Genomic DNA, 18,035 nt, shown 5'->3' with positions numbered 1-18,035 from the left:
GTATTACCCTGTACCACCCTGTACTACTCTGCACCACCCTGTACCACCTGTACTACTCTGCACCACCCTGTTCCACCCTGCACCACCCTGTACCACCCTCTACCACCCTGCAAAACCCTGCACCACCCTGTACCACCCTGCACCACCCTGTACCATGCTGAGCCACCCTGTACCACCTGTACCACCCTGCTGTCATCCACCCGCACCTGAACTGTTACCATCCACCTGCACCATTATCATCCACCCCCATCACAAGCCTTTCATCCAAAAACACTATGGAAACTGAGAATGCATGATGAATATTTTCAATTCTGGAAAAAAATGTGGAACACATCTAAATGCAGACCCTGATGGTTTCCAGTGACTTGCAGGTCTCCACCTCCACCTCCACCTCCACCAACCTGACGGTGTTTGACATCCAGGTCATTTGAATGTGTACACTCCTGCACATCCTGAACTTGTCATGGTGGATTTACTGTGATCTGCATGGGTTTGATTCTACCTGTGCATGACTGGAGGTGTGTGTGGAGCTGATGTCTGGAGGAACAGAGCCTGTGCATGATTAATCCATCAGCGTCACCCAGACACGGTGCGCGTGTCGTGCGTGTCGTGCGTGTTGTGCGCCCTTACCGCTGTGTGCGCTGAACCAGCGGGGCGCGATGTGCAGGGGCAAGGTGTCAGCCAGCGACCCCCGGGACCCCAGATACAGCACCCCGTCCGTATGGTGCCCTCCGCCCCCAGTGTCCTGGTAGCCGGTACCGTGGGGGGCGGCCGTGGTGCCCCCCGACCCCCCTCCGGCCCGGTCCGAGTCCGTTCCTCTCGGGGTGTAGAAGCCGAAGGGCACGGCGGCGCTGTGGTCGATGCCCATCCCGGCCACGGAGCTCACCGAGCGGCTCCGCAGGCCCATGGTGCCGCTGGGCCGGTAGTGGCCGAAGTGGGCCGACGGTGGCACCGCGCTGTCATCCGTAGAGACGCCGGGAAAAGCACCCCGGGGCCGGCCCGCCGTGCTCTGCTTTCCCCCCATCCAAAGTGGAATGGGAGGGGGCGGTGGGTGGAAACAGGGGGGGGGTTCCGCTCGATCCGCAGAGGGTCGAGAGAGCCGAAGCAGGCGGTCGCCCCCCTCCCTCCCCTCGGTCCTGGTTGTCTGTCGGCCGGCCTGTCTGTCTGCCTGCCTGTCTGTCCGTGTCTCAGCACCGGGCTCCGCGGCTCCGACTCTCCGCAGACGCAACAGCCCGCGTCGAGCCGAACATGAGCCAGATCTGACGGATGATTCACCGCGACTCCACCGGGGACGGCAGGCGGCCTGGATGACGCCGAAACCCGGAATGACACGCAGATGAGCCGGCGGTCCCAGCTGATCAGGACGGATGGATCATCGCGGGCGGGTCGCTTTACCCCGCCTGGCCCCGGATCAGAGCGCCGCCGCAGTCTGCTCCCCGCTCCCGCCTCATCTCCGCGCACGCATCGTGACAACTGTTGCTGCGTGTCTGGCCCACGGACGGCGGTCTGTCCGGCTCACGGTGCGTGTCGGTCCGACGGTCTGTGCGCTCCGGTGGCTCCGAGCGGCGGCTGACGTTCCCGGAGATCGGGGTCACGGTGAAGCCGCTCCCCTGCGCTCGAATCGGCGCTCGGCTCCGCTCTGCTCCGCTCCTCTGCTCCGCTCCGCCGCCGCGACTGGCGAGACAATGGAGGAGCCCAGTGCGCAAACTCAGAGCGAACACAGAGACGGAGAGACACCGGGAGACAACAGGGGACAGCAGGAGACTAAAGAGACAGCAGGCGACACTGCAAGAAACTAGAGGCACTAGAAGACACTAGAGACCGTAGAAGACATTAGAGACCCCAGGAGACAGTAGAGACAGCAGGAGACAAAAGAGACAACAGGAGACACTACAAGAAAGTAGAGACACCAGGAGACAGTAGAGACAAAAGAAACACCAGGAGACAGTTGAAGAAAGTAGAGACACTAGAAGACAGCAGAGACAGCAGGAGACACTACAAGAAAGTAGAGACACTAGAGACAGTAGAAGACACTAGAGACAGTAGAAGACAAAAGAGACAGCAGGAGACAAAAGAGACAACAGGAGACACTAGAAGACAGTAGAGACACTAGAAGACACTAGAGACAGTAGAAGACAAAAGAGACAGCAGGAGACAAAAGAGACAGCAGGGGACACTACAAGAAAGTAGAGACAGTAGAAGACAGTAGAGACAGCAGGAGACACTACAAGAAAGTAGAGACACTAGAAGACACTAGAGACAGTAGAAGACATTAGAGACCCCAGGAGACAGTAGAGGCAGCAGGAGACAAAAGAGACAACAGGAGACACTAGAAGACACTAGAGACACTAGAAGACACTAGAGACAGTAGAAGACAAAAGAGACAGCAGGAGACAAAAGAGACAGCAGGGGACACTACAAGAAAGTAGAGACACTAGAAGACAGTAGGAGACAAAAGACACAACAGGAGACACTACAAGAAAGTAGAGACACCAGGAGACAGTAGAGACAAAAGAAACACCAGGAGACAGTAGAAGAAAGTAGAGACACTAGAAGACAGCAGAGACAGCAGGAGACACTACAAGAAAGTAGAGACACTAGAGACAGTAGAAGACATTAGAGACCCGGGGAGACAGTAGAGACAGCAGGAGACAAAAGAGACAACAGGAGACACTAGAAGACACTAGAGACAGTAGAAGACAAAAGAGACAGCAGGAGACCAAAGAGACAGCAGGGGACACTACAAGAAAGTAGAGACACTAGAGACAGTAGAAGACATTAGAGACCCCGGGAGACAGTAGAGACAGCGGGAGACAAAAGAGACAACAGGAGACACTAGAAGACAGTAGAGACACTAGAAGACTATAGAGACAGTAGAAGACAAAAGAGACAGTAGAAGACAAAAGAGACAGCAGGAGACAAAAGAGACAGCAGGGGACACTACAAGAAAGTAGAGACACCAGGAGACAGTAGAGACAAAAGAAACACCAGGAGACAGTAGAAGAAAGTAGAGACACTAGAAGACACTAGAGACAAAAGGCACAACAGGAGACACTACAAGAAAGTAGAGACAGTAGAAGACAGTAGAGACAGCAGGAGACACTACAAGAAAGTAGAGACACTAGAAGACACTAGAGACAGTAGAAGACATTAGAGACCCCAGGAGACAGTAGAGGCAGCAGGAGACAAAAGAGACAACAGGAGACACTAGAAGACACTAGAGACAGTAGAAGACAAAAGAGACAGCAGGAGACAAAAGAGACAGCAGGGGACACTACAAGAAAGTAGAGACACTAGAAGACAGTAGGAGACAAAAGACACAACAGGAGACACTACAAGAAAGTAGAGACACCAGGAGACAGTAGAGACAAAAGAAACACCAGGAGACAGTAGAAGAAAGTAGAGACACTAGAAGACAGCAGAGACAGCAGGAGACACTACAGGAAAGCAGAGACACTAGAAGATAGTAGAGACAAAAGGCACAACAGGAGACACTACAAGAAAGTAGAGACAGTAGAAGACAGTAGAGACACTAGAAGACATTAGAGACACCAGAAGACAGTACAGACAGCAGGAGACAAAAGACACAACAGGAGACACTAGAAGACAGTAGAGGCAAAAGAGACATCAGAAGACAGTAGAGAGACTAGAGACAGTAAAGGCAGTAGAGACAGTAGAAGACAGTAGAAACACCAGGAGACAGTAGAAGACAGTAGAGACACTAGAAGATATTAGAGACACTAGAAGACCGTAAATACACTAGAGACACTAGAAGACGGTAGATACACTAGAGACAGTAGAGACAGTAAAGGCAGTAGAGACACTAGAAGACAGTAGAAGACAGTAGAGACACTAGAAGATAGTAGAGACACTAGAAGACCGTAAATACACTAGAGACACTAGAAGACGGTAGATACACTAGAGACAGTAAAGGCAGTAGAGACACTAGAAGACAGTAGAGACACTAGAAGACAGTAGAGACTCTAGAAGACAGTGGAGACACCAGGAGACAGTAGAGACACCAGGAGACAGTAGAGACACTAGACGGCAGTAGAGACACTAGAAGACAGTAGAGACACTAGAAGACAGTAAAGACACTAGAGACACAAGAAGACACTAGAGACAGTAAAGGCAGTAGAGACACTAGAAGACAGTAGAAACACCAGAAGACAGTAGAGACACTAGAAGACAGTAGAGAGACCAGGAGACAGTAGAAGACAATAGAGACACTAGAAGGCAGTAGAGACACTAGAAGACAGTAAAGACACTAGAAGACATTAGAGATACCAGGAGACAGTAGAGACAGTAAAGACAGTAGAGACAGCAGAAGACAGTAGAGACAGCAGAAGACAATAGAGACACTAGAAGACATTAGAGACAGCAGGAGACAAAAGACACAACAGGAGACACTAGAAGACAGTAGACACAAAAGAGACACCAGGAGACAGTAGAGACACTAGAAGACACTAGAAACAGTAAAGGCAGTAGAGACACTAGAAGACAGTAAAAGACACTAGAGACAGTAGAGACACCAGGAAACAGTAGAGACAGTAGAAGACAGTAGAGACACTAGAAGACACTAGAGGGCAGTAGAGACAGTAGAAGACACTAGAGGGCAGTAGAGACAGTAGAAGACAGTAGAGACAAAAGAGACAGCAGGAGACAGTAGAGACAGTAGAAGACAGTAGAGATAGTAGAGACAAAAGACACAACAGGAGACACTACAAGAAAGTAGAGACAGTAGAAGACAGTAGAGACACTAGAAGACATTAGAGACACCAGGAGACAGTAGAATACAGTAGAGACACCAGGAGACAGTAGAAGACAGTAGAGACACCAGGAGACACTAGAAGACAGTAGAGACACTAGAGACAGTAAAGGCAGTAGAGACAGTAGAGACAGTAGAAACACCAGGAGATAGTAGAGACACTAGAAGACATTAGAGGCACCAGGAGACAGTAGAAGACAGTAGAGACACTAGAAGACAGTAGAGACAGTAAAGGCAGTAGAGACACTAGAAGACAGTAGAGACACCAGGAGACAGTAGAAGACAGTAGAGACACTAGAAGACAGTAGAGACACCAGGAGACAGTAGAGACACTAGAAGACAGTAGAGATACCAGGAGACAGTAGAAGGCAGTAGAGACACTAGAAGACAGTAAAGACACTAGAAGACAGTAGAGACACTAGAAGACAGTAGAGACACCAGGAGACAGTAGAGACAATAGAAGACATTAGAGACACCGGGAGACAGTAGAAGACAGTAGAGACACCAGAAGACAATAGAGACACTAGAAGACATTAGAGACAGCAGGAGACAAAAGACACAACAGGAGACACTAGAAGACAGTAGAGACAGAAGAGACACTAGGAGACAGTAGAGACACTGGAAGACAGTAGAAGACACTAGAGACAGTAAAGGCAGTAGAGACGCTAGAAGACAGTAAAAGACACTAGAGACACTAGAAGACAGTAGAGACACCAGGAAACAGTAGAGACCATAGAAGACAGTAGAAGACGGTAGAGACACTAGAAGGCAGTAGAGACACTTGAAGACAGTAGAGACACTAGAATACAGTAGAGACACCAGGAGACAGTAGAAGACAGTAGAGACACTAGACGACAGTAGAGACAAAAGAGACACCAGGAGACAGTAGAGACACTAGAAGACAGTAGAGACAAAAGAGACACCAGGAGACAGTAGAGACACTAGAAGACAGTAGAGACACCAGGAGACAGTAGAAGACAGTAGAGACACTAGACGACAGTAGAGACAAAAGAGACACCAGAAGACAGTAGAGACACTAGAAGACAGTAGAGACACCAGGAGACAGTAGAGACACCAGGAGACACTAGAGGACAGTCTGCAGGGACAGGCCCTTATGTCCTCTGTCTCCTATTAGTTTCCATTGAAGTTCTTCTTCAAACAGTGAAATGTCCTGTGGTTCCACTGGTCGACACCAGGTGGCGCTGGTGTAAAGCAGAGTTCAAACCTTTAATGGATCCTCAGACTTAATGAAAACACTTACAGGACATTCAGTGTTTGATAGAAATGAATTAGACTGAACTGAGTACAAACACATGTGCATCTGAATGGACTGATGGCACCACCTGCTGTTATGGAGGTGAACGACAGGACGTTAAGTCGTTAAGAACAACAGTCGAGACAGAAGGGGACAGAAGGGGACAGTAGCAGCTCAATGTCCCCTTAAATAAACAGACCAGTGTGGATGCAGATGTCCCAGATGAACAGTGCAGATGGACACTGACCCCCTGTGGTGGGTCTGAGTATTACAGCAGTGACTGGACAAAGTGTAAATGTGGCTTTATCAGCTTCAGTTCAGTTTCAGTGGATTCATGTGTCCCTTCAGAAAAATACACAATATTCTTCAACTCTACTGCCATACTGATTCATTTTATTCAATCTCTCACGTCATTTTCATTTATTTGTCGTATCTTTTATGTCATTTTCTTGTTTTCATACATCATTTGTTTCATCTTTCACATCAGTTTTGTCTTTTTTTTTGTCATTTTCATATTTTTTGTGGCATCTTTTACATTGTTTTCATCTTTTTTTCATGTCTTTTAGATCATCTTTGTGTTTTCATTGGTTTTTTTTTCACACCTTTTTCGTCTTTCTATCATGTCTTTTAGGTCATTTTCATGTTTTTATTGCATTTTTTTGTCTCTTTAAAGTGTGAAGGAATAAAAGTGACATTTCTTTCAATAATCTTTCGTTTTATTGAGTTTCTTGTTGTAATTTGATGATTGTTCAGATTTTGTTTTTCACTGATGATCTTCATTTAATCTCAGATGAAAACAGTGATGATCGTTAAAAGCTGATGTTCAGACGTCATTAAACTGTTGGATCCGTTAAATTAAACCTTGGTTTAATCCTCAGCTTCGTCCGTACGAGTCGTTGAACTTGTCATTGAGGTAATCGGACGATAAAACCGGAGGATATTTATCGGATCCGTTGCAGCAGCAGATCAGGGCGTCGTCGTCCGGTTGAACGAAGAACGCCAGTGACTGTCGGGTTCTGGAGTCGCCAGCAGGGGGCAGCAGAACCCTGTGGACCTGGAACCCACAGAAGAAGAGCAGGGTTCAAGGGGAAACCAGGTCCACCACTGGATCCAGATCTGAGGAAAACCAGGTCCACTTGTGGATCTGGATCTGAACTCACCACTGAGATGAAGCGGTCGCTGGTCCAACGCTGCATCAGGTCTGCGATGTTGACGAGGACGGCGCCGGGGATTGTGGGAACGCAGAGGAACTCACCTGAATGACTGCGAACCTGAGACAGAACGAGACAAGTAAAGACCAGGACCGGACAAGACTAGGACAGGGACCAGAACAAAGACCAAACCAAGGCCAAGACAAGGACCAGGACAAGGAAAGGACAGACCAGGACAGACCAGGACTGAGGCAGACCAGGACTGGGACAGACTAGGACAGGACAAGGAAAGGACAGAGTAATGACCTTTGACCTAAACCCTATCAAACCCTTTCCCACCAACATTTCCAGGAACTTTTATTACCGCCAATTTATTTCAGTGCATTTTATTGTATTTTTGTGTGTTTTAGTGTGTTTAAGAATATCTTTTGTGTATTTTAGTGTATTTTAGCAATTTTTTCTATATTTTTGTACATTTTAGTGTATTTTAGTATATTTCTTGTGTGTTCTAGTGTATTTTAGCATATTCTTTGTGTATTTCAGTCCCTTTTTGCATATTTTATGTGTATTTTGGCATATTTTTTGTGTATGTAAGTATATTTTAGCATATTTTTAGGTGTATTTTAGCATATTTTTATGTATTTTAGCCTATTTTTTTGTATATTTAAGTGCATTTTAGTATATCTTTTGTGTATTTCAGCATATTTTTTGTATATTTTAGTGTATTTTAGCATATTTTGTGTGTATGTTGGCATTTTTTTTGTGTATGTAAGTATATTTTAGCACGTTTTTAGGTGTATTTTAGCATTTTTTTTTGTATTTTAGCCTATTTTTTGTATATTTAAGTATATTTTAGCATATCTTTTGTGTATTTCAGCATATTTTTTGTGTATTTTAGTGTATTTTAGCATATTTTTTGTGTATTCTAGTGTATTTTAGCATATTTTGTGTGTATTTTGGCATATTTTTGTGTATGTAAGTATATTTTTGTATATTTTTGTGTATTTTACTATATTTTTGTGCATGTAAGTATATTTTAGCATATTTTTTGTGTATTTCAGCATATATTTTGTGTATTTTATCATATTTATTGTGTATTCTATTGTATTTTAGCATATTTTTGTGTATTTTAGCATATTTTTTGTGTATTCTAGTGTATTTTAGCATATTTTTTGTGTATTTCAGTGCATTTTATTGCATTTTAGCATATTTTATGCATATTTTGGCATTTTTTTTCTTGTGTATGTCAGTGTATTTTAGCATATTTTTGTATATTTTAGTGTATTTTAGCATTTTTTTTGTGTATTTTATTGTGTTTTACCATATTTTTTTGTGTATTTTGGTGTACACAAAACACAAACCAAGTGAATCTGGTGTAAATGGAATAAACCAGTTCCCAGATGCCACTGGATGAAACATGGAGGGTGAATGGAAGTGTCAGCTGGTGTTGGGTTCTGACCTGCAGACCTTCAGAACCCTGGAACAGGAGGGTGATGCTGCCGTAGTCAGAATGTTCTCCACATCTGAGCTGACCGTCTTTAACCCGTTCACAGTTCACTGGAGGGTAGAACAGGGAACGCAGTGTGGAACCGTTGGCGTCGGCTGCAGCCAAACCACAGAACATTAGCAGATTTTCACATGAGAACAAAGAACTCAGCTGAACAAACCACTGTTTCATCCATAAGTTTGACTGGACATTAATGCTCTGCTTCTTCAGCACCAGAACCAGAATACTTGAAATTATTGGACAAATAATTTAATTTCCTTCTTTATTTTATTTCATTTCTTTATTGTTTCAAACATGCAAAGAAACAAACAAACAAACAAAAAACTAAAACAAAATAAGACCAAAACAAAATGACATTTAAAAGAACAGAATCTATCTTCAAGTACGAGCAGGTCTGAATTTGCTCGTACTTGATAAATAATAAATAAAACTATGGAAAACTAGAAGCACTCGGAGAGCGCAGACCTCCGCCAAGGCTGATCAGTGGCCCCCCCCGTGGGCCCCCCCCCGTGGGCCCCCCCACCCCCGATCACCACCAAAATTTAATCATTTCTTCCTTATCCCATTTCCAAAAAACCCTGAAAATTTCATCCAAATCTGTCCATAACTTTTTGAGTTATGTTGCACACTAACGGACAGACAAACAAACAGACAGACAAACAAACAAACAAACAAACCCTGGCAAAAACATAACCTCCTTGGCGGAGGTAATGAACCTCAAAATAATATAAATCTACTGAGATCAGCCTGTCGTCCAATTAGAACCCATTTGGAAACAACAGTTGGTTTCTGTTTGAACTAATAAAAGGCCTTTAATTCATCATCATTCTCCACTTTTTGTCTTTTTCATTGAAGCGTCTGATTTTAGTAAAACCTGAATCAGATTAAATGTTTATTATTATTTATTAACCTTTATATAACCAAGAAAAAAAGACTTGTTGAGATTAAAAATCTCTTTTGCAGGGTGTCCTGGACCATACAACAGCAGCAGAAGTCACAGAAAATAGAAATTTCAGTCAAATAAAAACATACACAAAACAATGTTCCTTAAAAGCATCAAAGCAGAACCTGATTCAAACAGGTAGAAAAACACTAAATGTCATTAGAAAAAAATAACAAAAGGCAGCAGGGTAAAAAAAAAGAGGTTAAAATTACAATAAAATAAAATAAATATAGTTTTACATGTATACATATTATATCCATGTATTTATATAAATAATGAAACAGAATGGACTGACATAGACTTTCCATTAAAACACCATCAGATGACTGTGTAACTTCAGTTTATTGAACGGGTTCTGGTTCTGGTCCAGTTTCCCAGTGTTTTTTGGATACCTACTCCCTATCAGACGGTGGGCGTTCAGGAAAACCTCCGGGTCCAGGTCCAGACTTCGGGCCATGACGGTCAGAACCCGGAGACTCAGATCTTTACATCGATTGAAGAAGGACGTCTGGATCTGCTGGAAACTGGTCAGATCTGCAGACGACGGCCACTTCTGCAACCAAACCCACCAATCACAGACAAGAACAGAAAACAACACTGACGAGCTGATGGTGTAGTCCTGTGTTTGTCAAACTGTGGGGCGGGCACCCTGGGGGGGGGGGGGCATGAAGGCTTACCGGGGGGGGACCCCCCGGTAAGTCTTCATGCCAGTTCAATTGTAGTTTTTGTTACAACCCCAGGCTTCCATGGGGGGGGGGGTGTGTGTGTGTGTGTGAAAATGACCGACATTCATTTACAATAGAATCACATCTGAACCTTTGATTCATTGGACAGTAAAACCAAAGGACACACACACACATAAACACACACACCTAAACACACACACACCTAAACACAAACACACACACACACACCACACACACATGCACACACATGCACACACAAACACACACACACACATATACACACCATACACACACACACATACACACACACACACACATATATACACACACACATGCACACACACCCATGAACACACACATACACACACATATATACACATACACACACATATACACGCCATACACACACACACATAAACACACATATACATACACACACATAAACACACACACCATACATACACACATACAATCACACATACAGTCACCACACACACACACACACACACCTAAACACACACACACACACACACACATACACACCACACACACATGCACACACACACATACACACACACAAACACACACACACATACACACCACACACACATGCACACACACGCATACACACACACAAACACACACACACATATACACACACACACATATATATACACACACACATGCACACACACACATGAACACACACATACACACCGTACATACACACACATATACACACCATACACACACACACAAACACACACACATATACATACACACACACACACACACACGCACACACACTGGATGCTGAAACTATTCTATTGCTATTATATCTTATATAACATTTACTATAAATACAATATTTTCAAAATATTTTTTAAAAATTAGTAAAATTGAAAAATAAAAAAAAATTCAAACATGAAATCATTCTTTTTTTGGACTAAAATATAATACAGATGATTATTTTAAACATGTCACAAGTGTCATAAAAACACACGGATTTGAACTAGGGTCATTTAGACCTGTTTATGCCAATGAAGGACCCACACACAGAGGCATCGAAGGGTTAAGTCCAACCAGCCATGACATCAGGCTGATCATTACACTGAACTGATACAAAGGTCAAAGGTGGACTGAACCAGGTCTTACTATGTCAGGATGAAACGAGGACACGTTGAACGACTCCTTTAAGTCTCCGGGACGACGAGGATTCAACCTGTAAAACAACAGACGCACGTTTACAGACTCAGACGAACTTTTACTGCAGTATTTGTACCTGTTTAACCCCTCGAACGCCACACGACTCAGGAATGACCCGCAGTCATGTTAGTTCAGGTCCCACATTCAGACCAACATGATCTGAATGTGGAATTTGAATTAAAATGATTTAACCCATAAAGACCCAGTGTTTCTTCAGCCGTAGTTCCCAAATGTATTGTTCTGTCTATTTAATCATTCTTAATTGATTCGTCACCATTTATTATAATATTATCCTCTGTATTTTGTGTTTTTTTTTACAGTGGCCCAGAGGTGCAACTGCCCAAAAAATGATCCTCTATAAGAAAAAAAAAAGAGAGAGAACAGCACAAAAAATGATCCACTATAAGAATTTAAAAAAAGAGAACGGCCCAAAAAATTTTCCACTATAAGAAAATAAAGAGAACAGCACAAAAAATTATCCACTATAGGAAAATAAAGAGAACAGCACAAAAAATTATCCGCTATAAGAAAATACAGAGAACAGCCCAAAAAATTATCCGCTACAAGAAAATAAAGAGAACAGCCCAAAAAATTATCCCTATAAGAAAAAAAAGAGAACAGCTCAAAAAATTATCCACTATAAGAAAATAAAGAGAACAGCCCAAAAAATTATCCACTATAAGAAAATAAAGAGAACAGCCCAAAAAATTATCCACTATAAGGAAAAAAAGAGAACAGCCCAAAAAATTATCCACTATAAGAAAATAAAGAGAACAGCTCAAAAAATTTTCCACTATAAGAAAATAAAGAGAACAGCACAAAAAATTATCCACTATAAGAAAATACAGAGAACAGCACAAAAAATTATCCGCTACAAGAAAATAAAGAGAACAGCCCAAAAAATTATCCCCATAAGAAAAAAAAGAGAACAGCTCAAAAAATTATCCACTATAAGAAAATAAAGAGAACAGCCCAAAAAATTATCCACTATAAGAAAAAAAAGAGAACAGCCCAAAAAATTATCCACTATAAGAAAATAAAGAGAACAGCTCAAAAAATGATCCACTATAAGAAAAAAATGAGAACAGCCCAAAAAATCATCCACTACAAGAAAAAAAAATGAGAACAGCCCAAAAAATTATCCACCAGCCAAAAAAAATTATCTACTATAAGTAAAAAAAAAAAAAAAAAAAAAAACATCTGAAGGCCTTAAACATTTTCAGACTATGCTTTTATTTTTTGTGGTGGCCTTAATTTTAAAGCAAGAGACCTTTTGGGTAAACAGCGCCCCCTAATTGAAAAGGTGGATGATGGTTTGTTTTTTTCTTATAGTGGATCATTTTTTGTGCTCTTCTCTTTTTTTTCTTATAGTGGATAATTCTTTGTGCTGTTCTCTTTTTTTCTTATAGTGGATAATTTTTTGGGCTGTTCTCTTTTTTTCTTATAGTGGATAATTTTTTGTGCTCTTCTCTTTTTTTTCTTATAGGGGATAATTCTTTGTGCTGTTCTCTTTTTTTCTTATAGTGGATAATTTTTTGGGCTGTTCTCTTTTTTCTTATAGTGGATAATTTTTTGGGCTGTTCTCTTTTTTTTCTTATAGTGGATAATTTTTTGGGCTGTTCTCTTTTTTTCTTATAGTGGATAATTTTTTGGGCTGTTCTCTTTTTTTTTCTTATAGTGGATAATTTTTTGGGCTGTTCTCTTTTTTTTTTCTTATAGTGGATAATTTTTTGGGCTGTTCTCTTTTTTTTTCTTATAGTGGATGCTTTTTTGGGCTGTTCTCAGTTTTTGTCTTATATGAATAATTTTTTAAGCTATTGCACATCTGGGCCACTGCAGTTTTTTCACTGTAAATCATGTATTTTTCCATATTTAATCCACTGATCATGTAGATGTTCATAAAAGCTCAGATTTAAGTTGTGTTTTATTACATCAGAAACAGAGAAAACTGAAGAAAAAGGGACTTTTTGAACAAAACATGTCATTAGTTGAACATAAAACAAGCACCTCCATCCACTGTCTCCATGGGTTTTACTGGTGAATCAATGTTGTAGAAGATGACGGTGTTTCCACGGTAACTACGGAGCCTCTGAACATCCAAATGGGTCATATCTGATGACCATGAAAAGATGAAGAACTGTATTTTACACTAATTATTTACATGTATTGATAAGACTAGTGGATCAACAGGTATTAAACAGTTAAATCAGTAGATGGTTTAGGTTAAAGGTGGCTGTTTGGGTCTTTATGGGTTAAAATCATTTATTGTTATATCTTCAGTGTAATTTTTGCATTTCATAAATTCATCCCCGGACCAAATCGGACCCTTTGGCCGGCCGATTTTGGCCCACAGGCCATATGTTTGACACCACTGGTCCAGATGTTTTTGTTAAATCCAGTTCATATACACTGTAAAAAAAAAAAAAAAAAAAAAAAAAACGTACAAAAACAGTATTATTCCGGCAGCAGGGGTGCCAAAAAATACTGTAAAATAACAGAAAATAACCATCTCATAAAAATACGCTAATTTTCCATAATTCCATAAGAATTGTCATATTTTTTTGACTTTTTAATGTTTAATAAAGAATATTTACATGTATGAAAAGAATCAAATTACCAATAAATATATATAGATATAAATAATTTTCAATGAGACTAGTTGTACAATCCACTGATAAAAACTGTATTTGGACAGTTTATCAGTGCTTATAAATGTTATACATTCACAAAAATACATTTATTCAACATTTTTGTTGTGAAACCTCCTGTAATTACACAAGATATTTGTCAATTAACAAACAAGTCTTGTTAAACTTACAGAACAAATGCTTCTTTTACAGTTAATTATCTGTAATTTTATCTGGTTTTATTATTTTTTTTAAAGTATTAAACTTTAAATTAACAGTTTAATCTCATGAATAGAAAAGAAATATTTGTGAAATTATGATGCATTTGCAAATGTATTTTAACTGTATTTTTCTGTGAAAAAAGAAAAAAATTTCTTTTAAAAAATTTAAATTTTTTGGTTATTAACAATTACAGTTTTTCGTGTTATTTTACATTTAACATGTAAAATCACAGCCTATTTTTGTCATTTCATTAATATTTTACTGTATCTTAAAAATACAGGAAAAATCTGTAAAATAAACAGTGAAAATTCTGTTAAATTACAGATTTTTTTTTACACTGTAATATAATTACATCTGACTTGGACAAATTTTGGTGAAAGTTGATGTAAAAATACAAAGATCTGAAACAGAGTGGATGGATGATTGGCTGGTACCTCTCCGTCTCCATGGAAACCCAGCCGTGGTTCAGGTTGTTGCTGAAGGTTTTCCTGCTGAACGGTTTCTTCTCATCTTCAGGCTGATGGAAGAACTTCAGAGAAACGTCCATGACCCGATCGACCTGAAGAAACAGGAGAGTTTTATGTGTTAAAACGTAGCTTTGATTATGTTTACGCATTTATGTTTATGTTTACGCATTTGGCAGACGCTTTTTTCCAAAGCGACTTACAGGGGAAAACCAATTAAATCACTCAATCAATCAAATTTTATTTATATAGCGCCAGATCACAAGAAAGTTATCTCTTGACATTTTATATATAGAGTTGGTCAAAACCAGACTCTAAGTCAATTTACAGAAACCCAACAGAATCCTCCAGGAGCAAACACTTGTGACTGGTGACAGTGGAAGGAAAAACTTCCCTTTAACAGCAGAAACCTCGAGCAGACCCAGACTCCTGGAGGATGGCCGTCTGCCTTGACCAGTTGGGGTTAAAGAGAGAGAGTAGAGAGGGGAAAAAGAGAGAGCGATAGAGATAGGGACTGGGGGAGAGGGGGAGAAGGGGGGAGTAGGGGGAGACACATGGAGGCGGTTGAGGATAAGTGAGTGGTGATGATGAGGGCAGGGAAGAGGCCGGACCACCGCAGCAGGTCCAGAGATAATCGTGAAAGAATCTGTGGTTGTCCTGGGAAAAAACCTTATTAGAATATTTAAAATGGAATGTTTGAAAGTGCTAGGACAGGAGGTGCTCTCGGAAGAGCTGGGTCTTCAGGAGCTTCTTGAAGATAGGCAGGGATGACTCTGTTCTTGTAGCACTTGGTAGAGCGTTCCACCAACGTGGAACGACCCATGAAAAGAGCCTGGATTGTCTTGTACAAGGTCTGGGGACCACCAGACTACGTTCCCCAGACGAGCGGAGTGGTCGTGGGGCGACATAAGCTTTTATTAGTGCACCTAAGTAGACAGGAGCAGACCCACGGAGAATTTTGTAGGCTAGGATTAAAGATTTGAATTTGATGCGGGCAGCTATGGGTAGCCAGTGGAACTCAATGAGTAAGGGGGGTGACATGTGCCCTTTTAGGCTGATTGAAGACCAGACGCGCTGCTGCATTCTGGACCATCTGTAGTGGTTTGACAACACAAGCTGGGAGGCCCGTTAGAAGAACATTGCAGTAGTCAAGACGGGAGATAACCATAGTCTGCACCAGGAGCTGGGTGGCCTGTTCGGTTAGGTATGGCCTGATCTTTCTTAGGTTGAACAGAGTGAAACGGCATGATCGGGTGACAGAGGCAACGTGATCCGTGAAGGTCAACTGATTATCAATCATGACTCCCAAGTTACGTACTACACTGGTAGGAGCCAGAGGTATGGAGTCAATAGTGATGGAGATGTCCAGCTGTATGGTTGGCTTAGCTGGGAAGACCAGCAGTTCAGTTTTGGACAGGTTCAGCTGAAGGTGATGGGCTTTCATCCATGCAGATATGTCAGAGAGACAATCTGAGATCCGCACTGAGACTGTGGAGTCATCAGGTGGGAATGACAGATAGAGCTGGGTATCATCAGCATAGCAATGATATGAGAAGCCGTGTGAGTGGATGATCTGACCGAGTGAGGTGGTGTATATGGCAAAAAGGAGGGGGCCCAACACAGAGCCTTGGGGGACCCCCGTGGTGAGGCGGTGAACTGCTGATGTGTGCCCTAGCCAGGACACACTGAAGGACCGACCAGTAAGGTAAGATTGAAACCAGGAGTGTGCGTGGCCTGTGATGCCCATGTTCCAGAGTATGGATAACAGGATATCATGATTGACAGTGTCAAATGCTGCTGATAAGTCCAGTAGAATGAGTACTGAAGACTTGGCTGCTGCTCTAGCCTCTTTCAAGGCTTCTGTCACAGACAACAGAGCCGTTTCAGTGGAGTGGCCGATTTTGAAGCCAGATTGGTTGATGTCCAGGAGGTTATTTTGGGAGAGGAATTCTGTGACCTGTTTGAAAACAGCCCTTTCGATGATCTTAGAAAGGTATGGGAGGAGTGAGACTGGTCGATAATTCTCCACTTGAGTGGGGGTGAGGGAAGGTTTTTTGAGTAGTGGTGTTACCTGCGCTTGTTTAAATACTGTAGGAAATGTTCCTGAAGTCAGTGAAGCATTAATCACATGTGATTAGATTTTATTTAGAGGAACTGATGTTTTGCACATGCTCAGTGCAATCCTTCTCTTTAGATCCTGTTTGACACTGATTTGACAAACGTATGAGTTTTAATACAGCTTTTTTTATTTCTATGCTTTAACCCTCAAAACTAAAACTTAAACTAAACCGAAAACTGAAAAACAATAAAATAAGCAATAAAATGAGCAAAAATGAATGAAAAAAATGTATTAAAAAAAAAAAAAAATCAAAATAAGCCACAAACTGAACAAATTTGAAGAAAAAAATTATAAAATAGGCAACAAAATAAAAAAAACACATAAAATAACACATAAAATGAAGGAAAATAGACAAAATAGTCAAAATGAACAAAAACAAAATTATAAATCAATTGAACAGACAAAACAAAAACAAATAAAATAACGTAAAACAAACAAACATAAATAAATAAATAAATAAAATGAGCAAAAATAAATAAGAAAATTTACAAAACATAACGTGACAAAATATTTTTTTAAAAAGCCTCTAAAATGAAGTTTAAATAAATAAATAAATAAATAATAATAAAAATAATAATAATAATGACAATAATAATAATAATGATAATAATAATAATAATAATAATAATAATGATAATAATAATAATAATAATAATAATAATAATAATAAAATTAACAAACATGAGGTTGTAGATGTTTGTTTTCTTATTTATTTATTTATTTATTTATCGTCCAGATTTTGGATCAGCGTTAACTTCTCCTTCATCAACTGGATCCAGGTTCTATCCTCGTCAGGGTTCTGGACTCTGGTGGACCTGGACCCTCGGACCCAGGTCTGATCCGGTTCTCCTCACCTCGTCCTGCCGGATCCCCGTGTTCTCCAGGAACACGAACCCGACCCTGGTGAAGGCCTCTTCCAGAGTCCGGCCCAGAGCCTCCGGGTTCTGGTCCGGAACCAGGTCCACGTCCAGGCTCCAGGCGCTGAAGTCCACCACCGGGATCACAGAGCTCATCCTGATCCTGGTCCGAAACTCAGAAAAACTGGAAAACCGGAAACCCGGAGACCCGAACCCACGTGACCCGGTCC

General features: G+C 41.3%; 2 protein-coding genes across 2 annotated transcripts in view; both read right to left on the bottom strand.

Moving 5' to 3' along the window:
• Positions 1-1,047, bottom strand: part of znrf1 (zinc and ring finger 1) — a 34,600-nt gene extending 33,553 nt beyond the window's left edge. The window contains exon 1 of the mRNA XM_030136252.1: positions 631-1,047. Coding sequence (XP_029992112.1) covers positions 631-1,024 — 394 coding nt within the window. The 5' untranslated portion in view covers positions 1,025-1,047. The remainder of the gene's footprint in view (positions 1-630) is intronic.
• Positions 1,048-6,606: 5,559 nt separating this feature from the next.
• LOC115420749 (UPF0676 protein C1494.01) lies at positions 6,607-17,998 on the bottom strand. The gene is made up of 7 exons (XM_030136250.1): positions 17,803-17,998; positions 14,800-14,924; positions 11,466-11,532; positions 10,021-10,177; positions 8,634-8,776; positions 7,184-7,294; positions 6,607-7,077 (listed from the first exon to the last, which is right to left on the bottom strand). The coding sequence occupies exons 1-7, from the start codon at positions 17,959-17,961 to the stop codon at positions 6,898-6,900; spliced, it is 942 nt and encodes a 313-aa protein (XP_029992110.1). The 5' UTR covers positions 17,962-17,998; the 3' UTR covers positions 6,607-6,897.
• Between the last annotated feature and the right edge of the window lie 37 nt (positions 17,999-18,035).

Source organism: Sphaeramia orbicularis, chromosome 6, assembly GCF_902148855.1.
Source record: "Sphaeramia orbicularis chromosome 6, fSphaOr1.1, whole genome shotgun sequence".
In the NCBI taxonomy this organism is placed as follows: domain Eukaryota; kingdom Metazoa; phylum Chordata; class Actinopteri; order Kurtiformes; family Apogonidae; genus Sphaeramia; species Sphaeramia orbicularis.
The sequence above is the reverse complement of the archived record's forward strand: the minus strand, read 5'-3'. Positions and strand labels throughout refer to the sequence as shown.

Excerpts from the sequence above, each read along its gene's own strand:
- LOC115420749 (XM_030136250.1), bottom strand. The coding sequence starts at position 17,961 with ATGAGCTCTGTGATCCCGGTGGTGGACTTCAGCGCCTGGAGCCTGGAC. Across the intron at positions 11,533-14,799 it reads GTTTCCATGGAGACGGAGAG|GTTGAATCCTCGTCGTCCCG; the intron begins GTACCAGCCAAT and ends GTTGTTTTACAG. Across the intron at positions 7,295-8,633 it reads AGGGTTCTGAAGGTCTGCAG|GTTCGCAGTCATTCAGGTGA; the intron begins GTCAGAACCCAA and ends GTTCTGTCTCAG.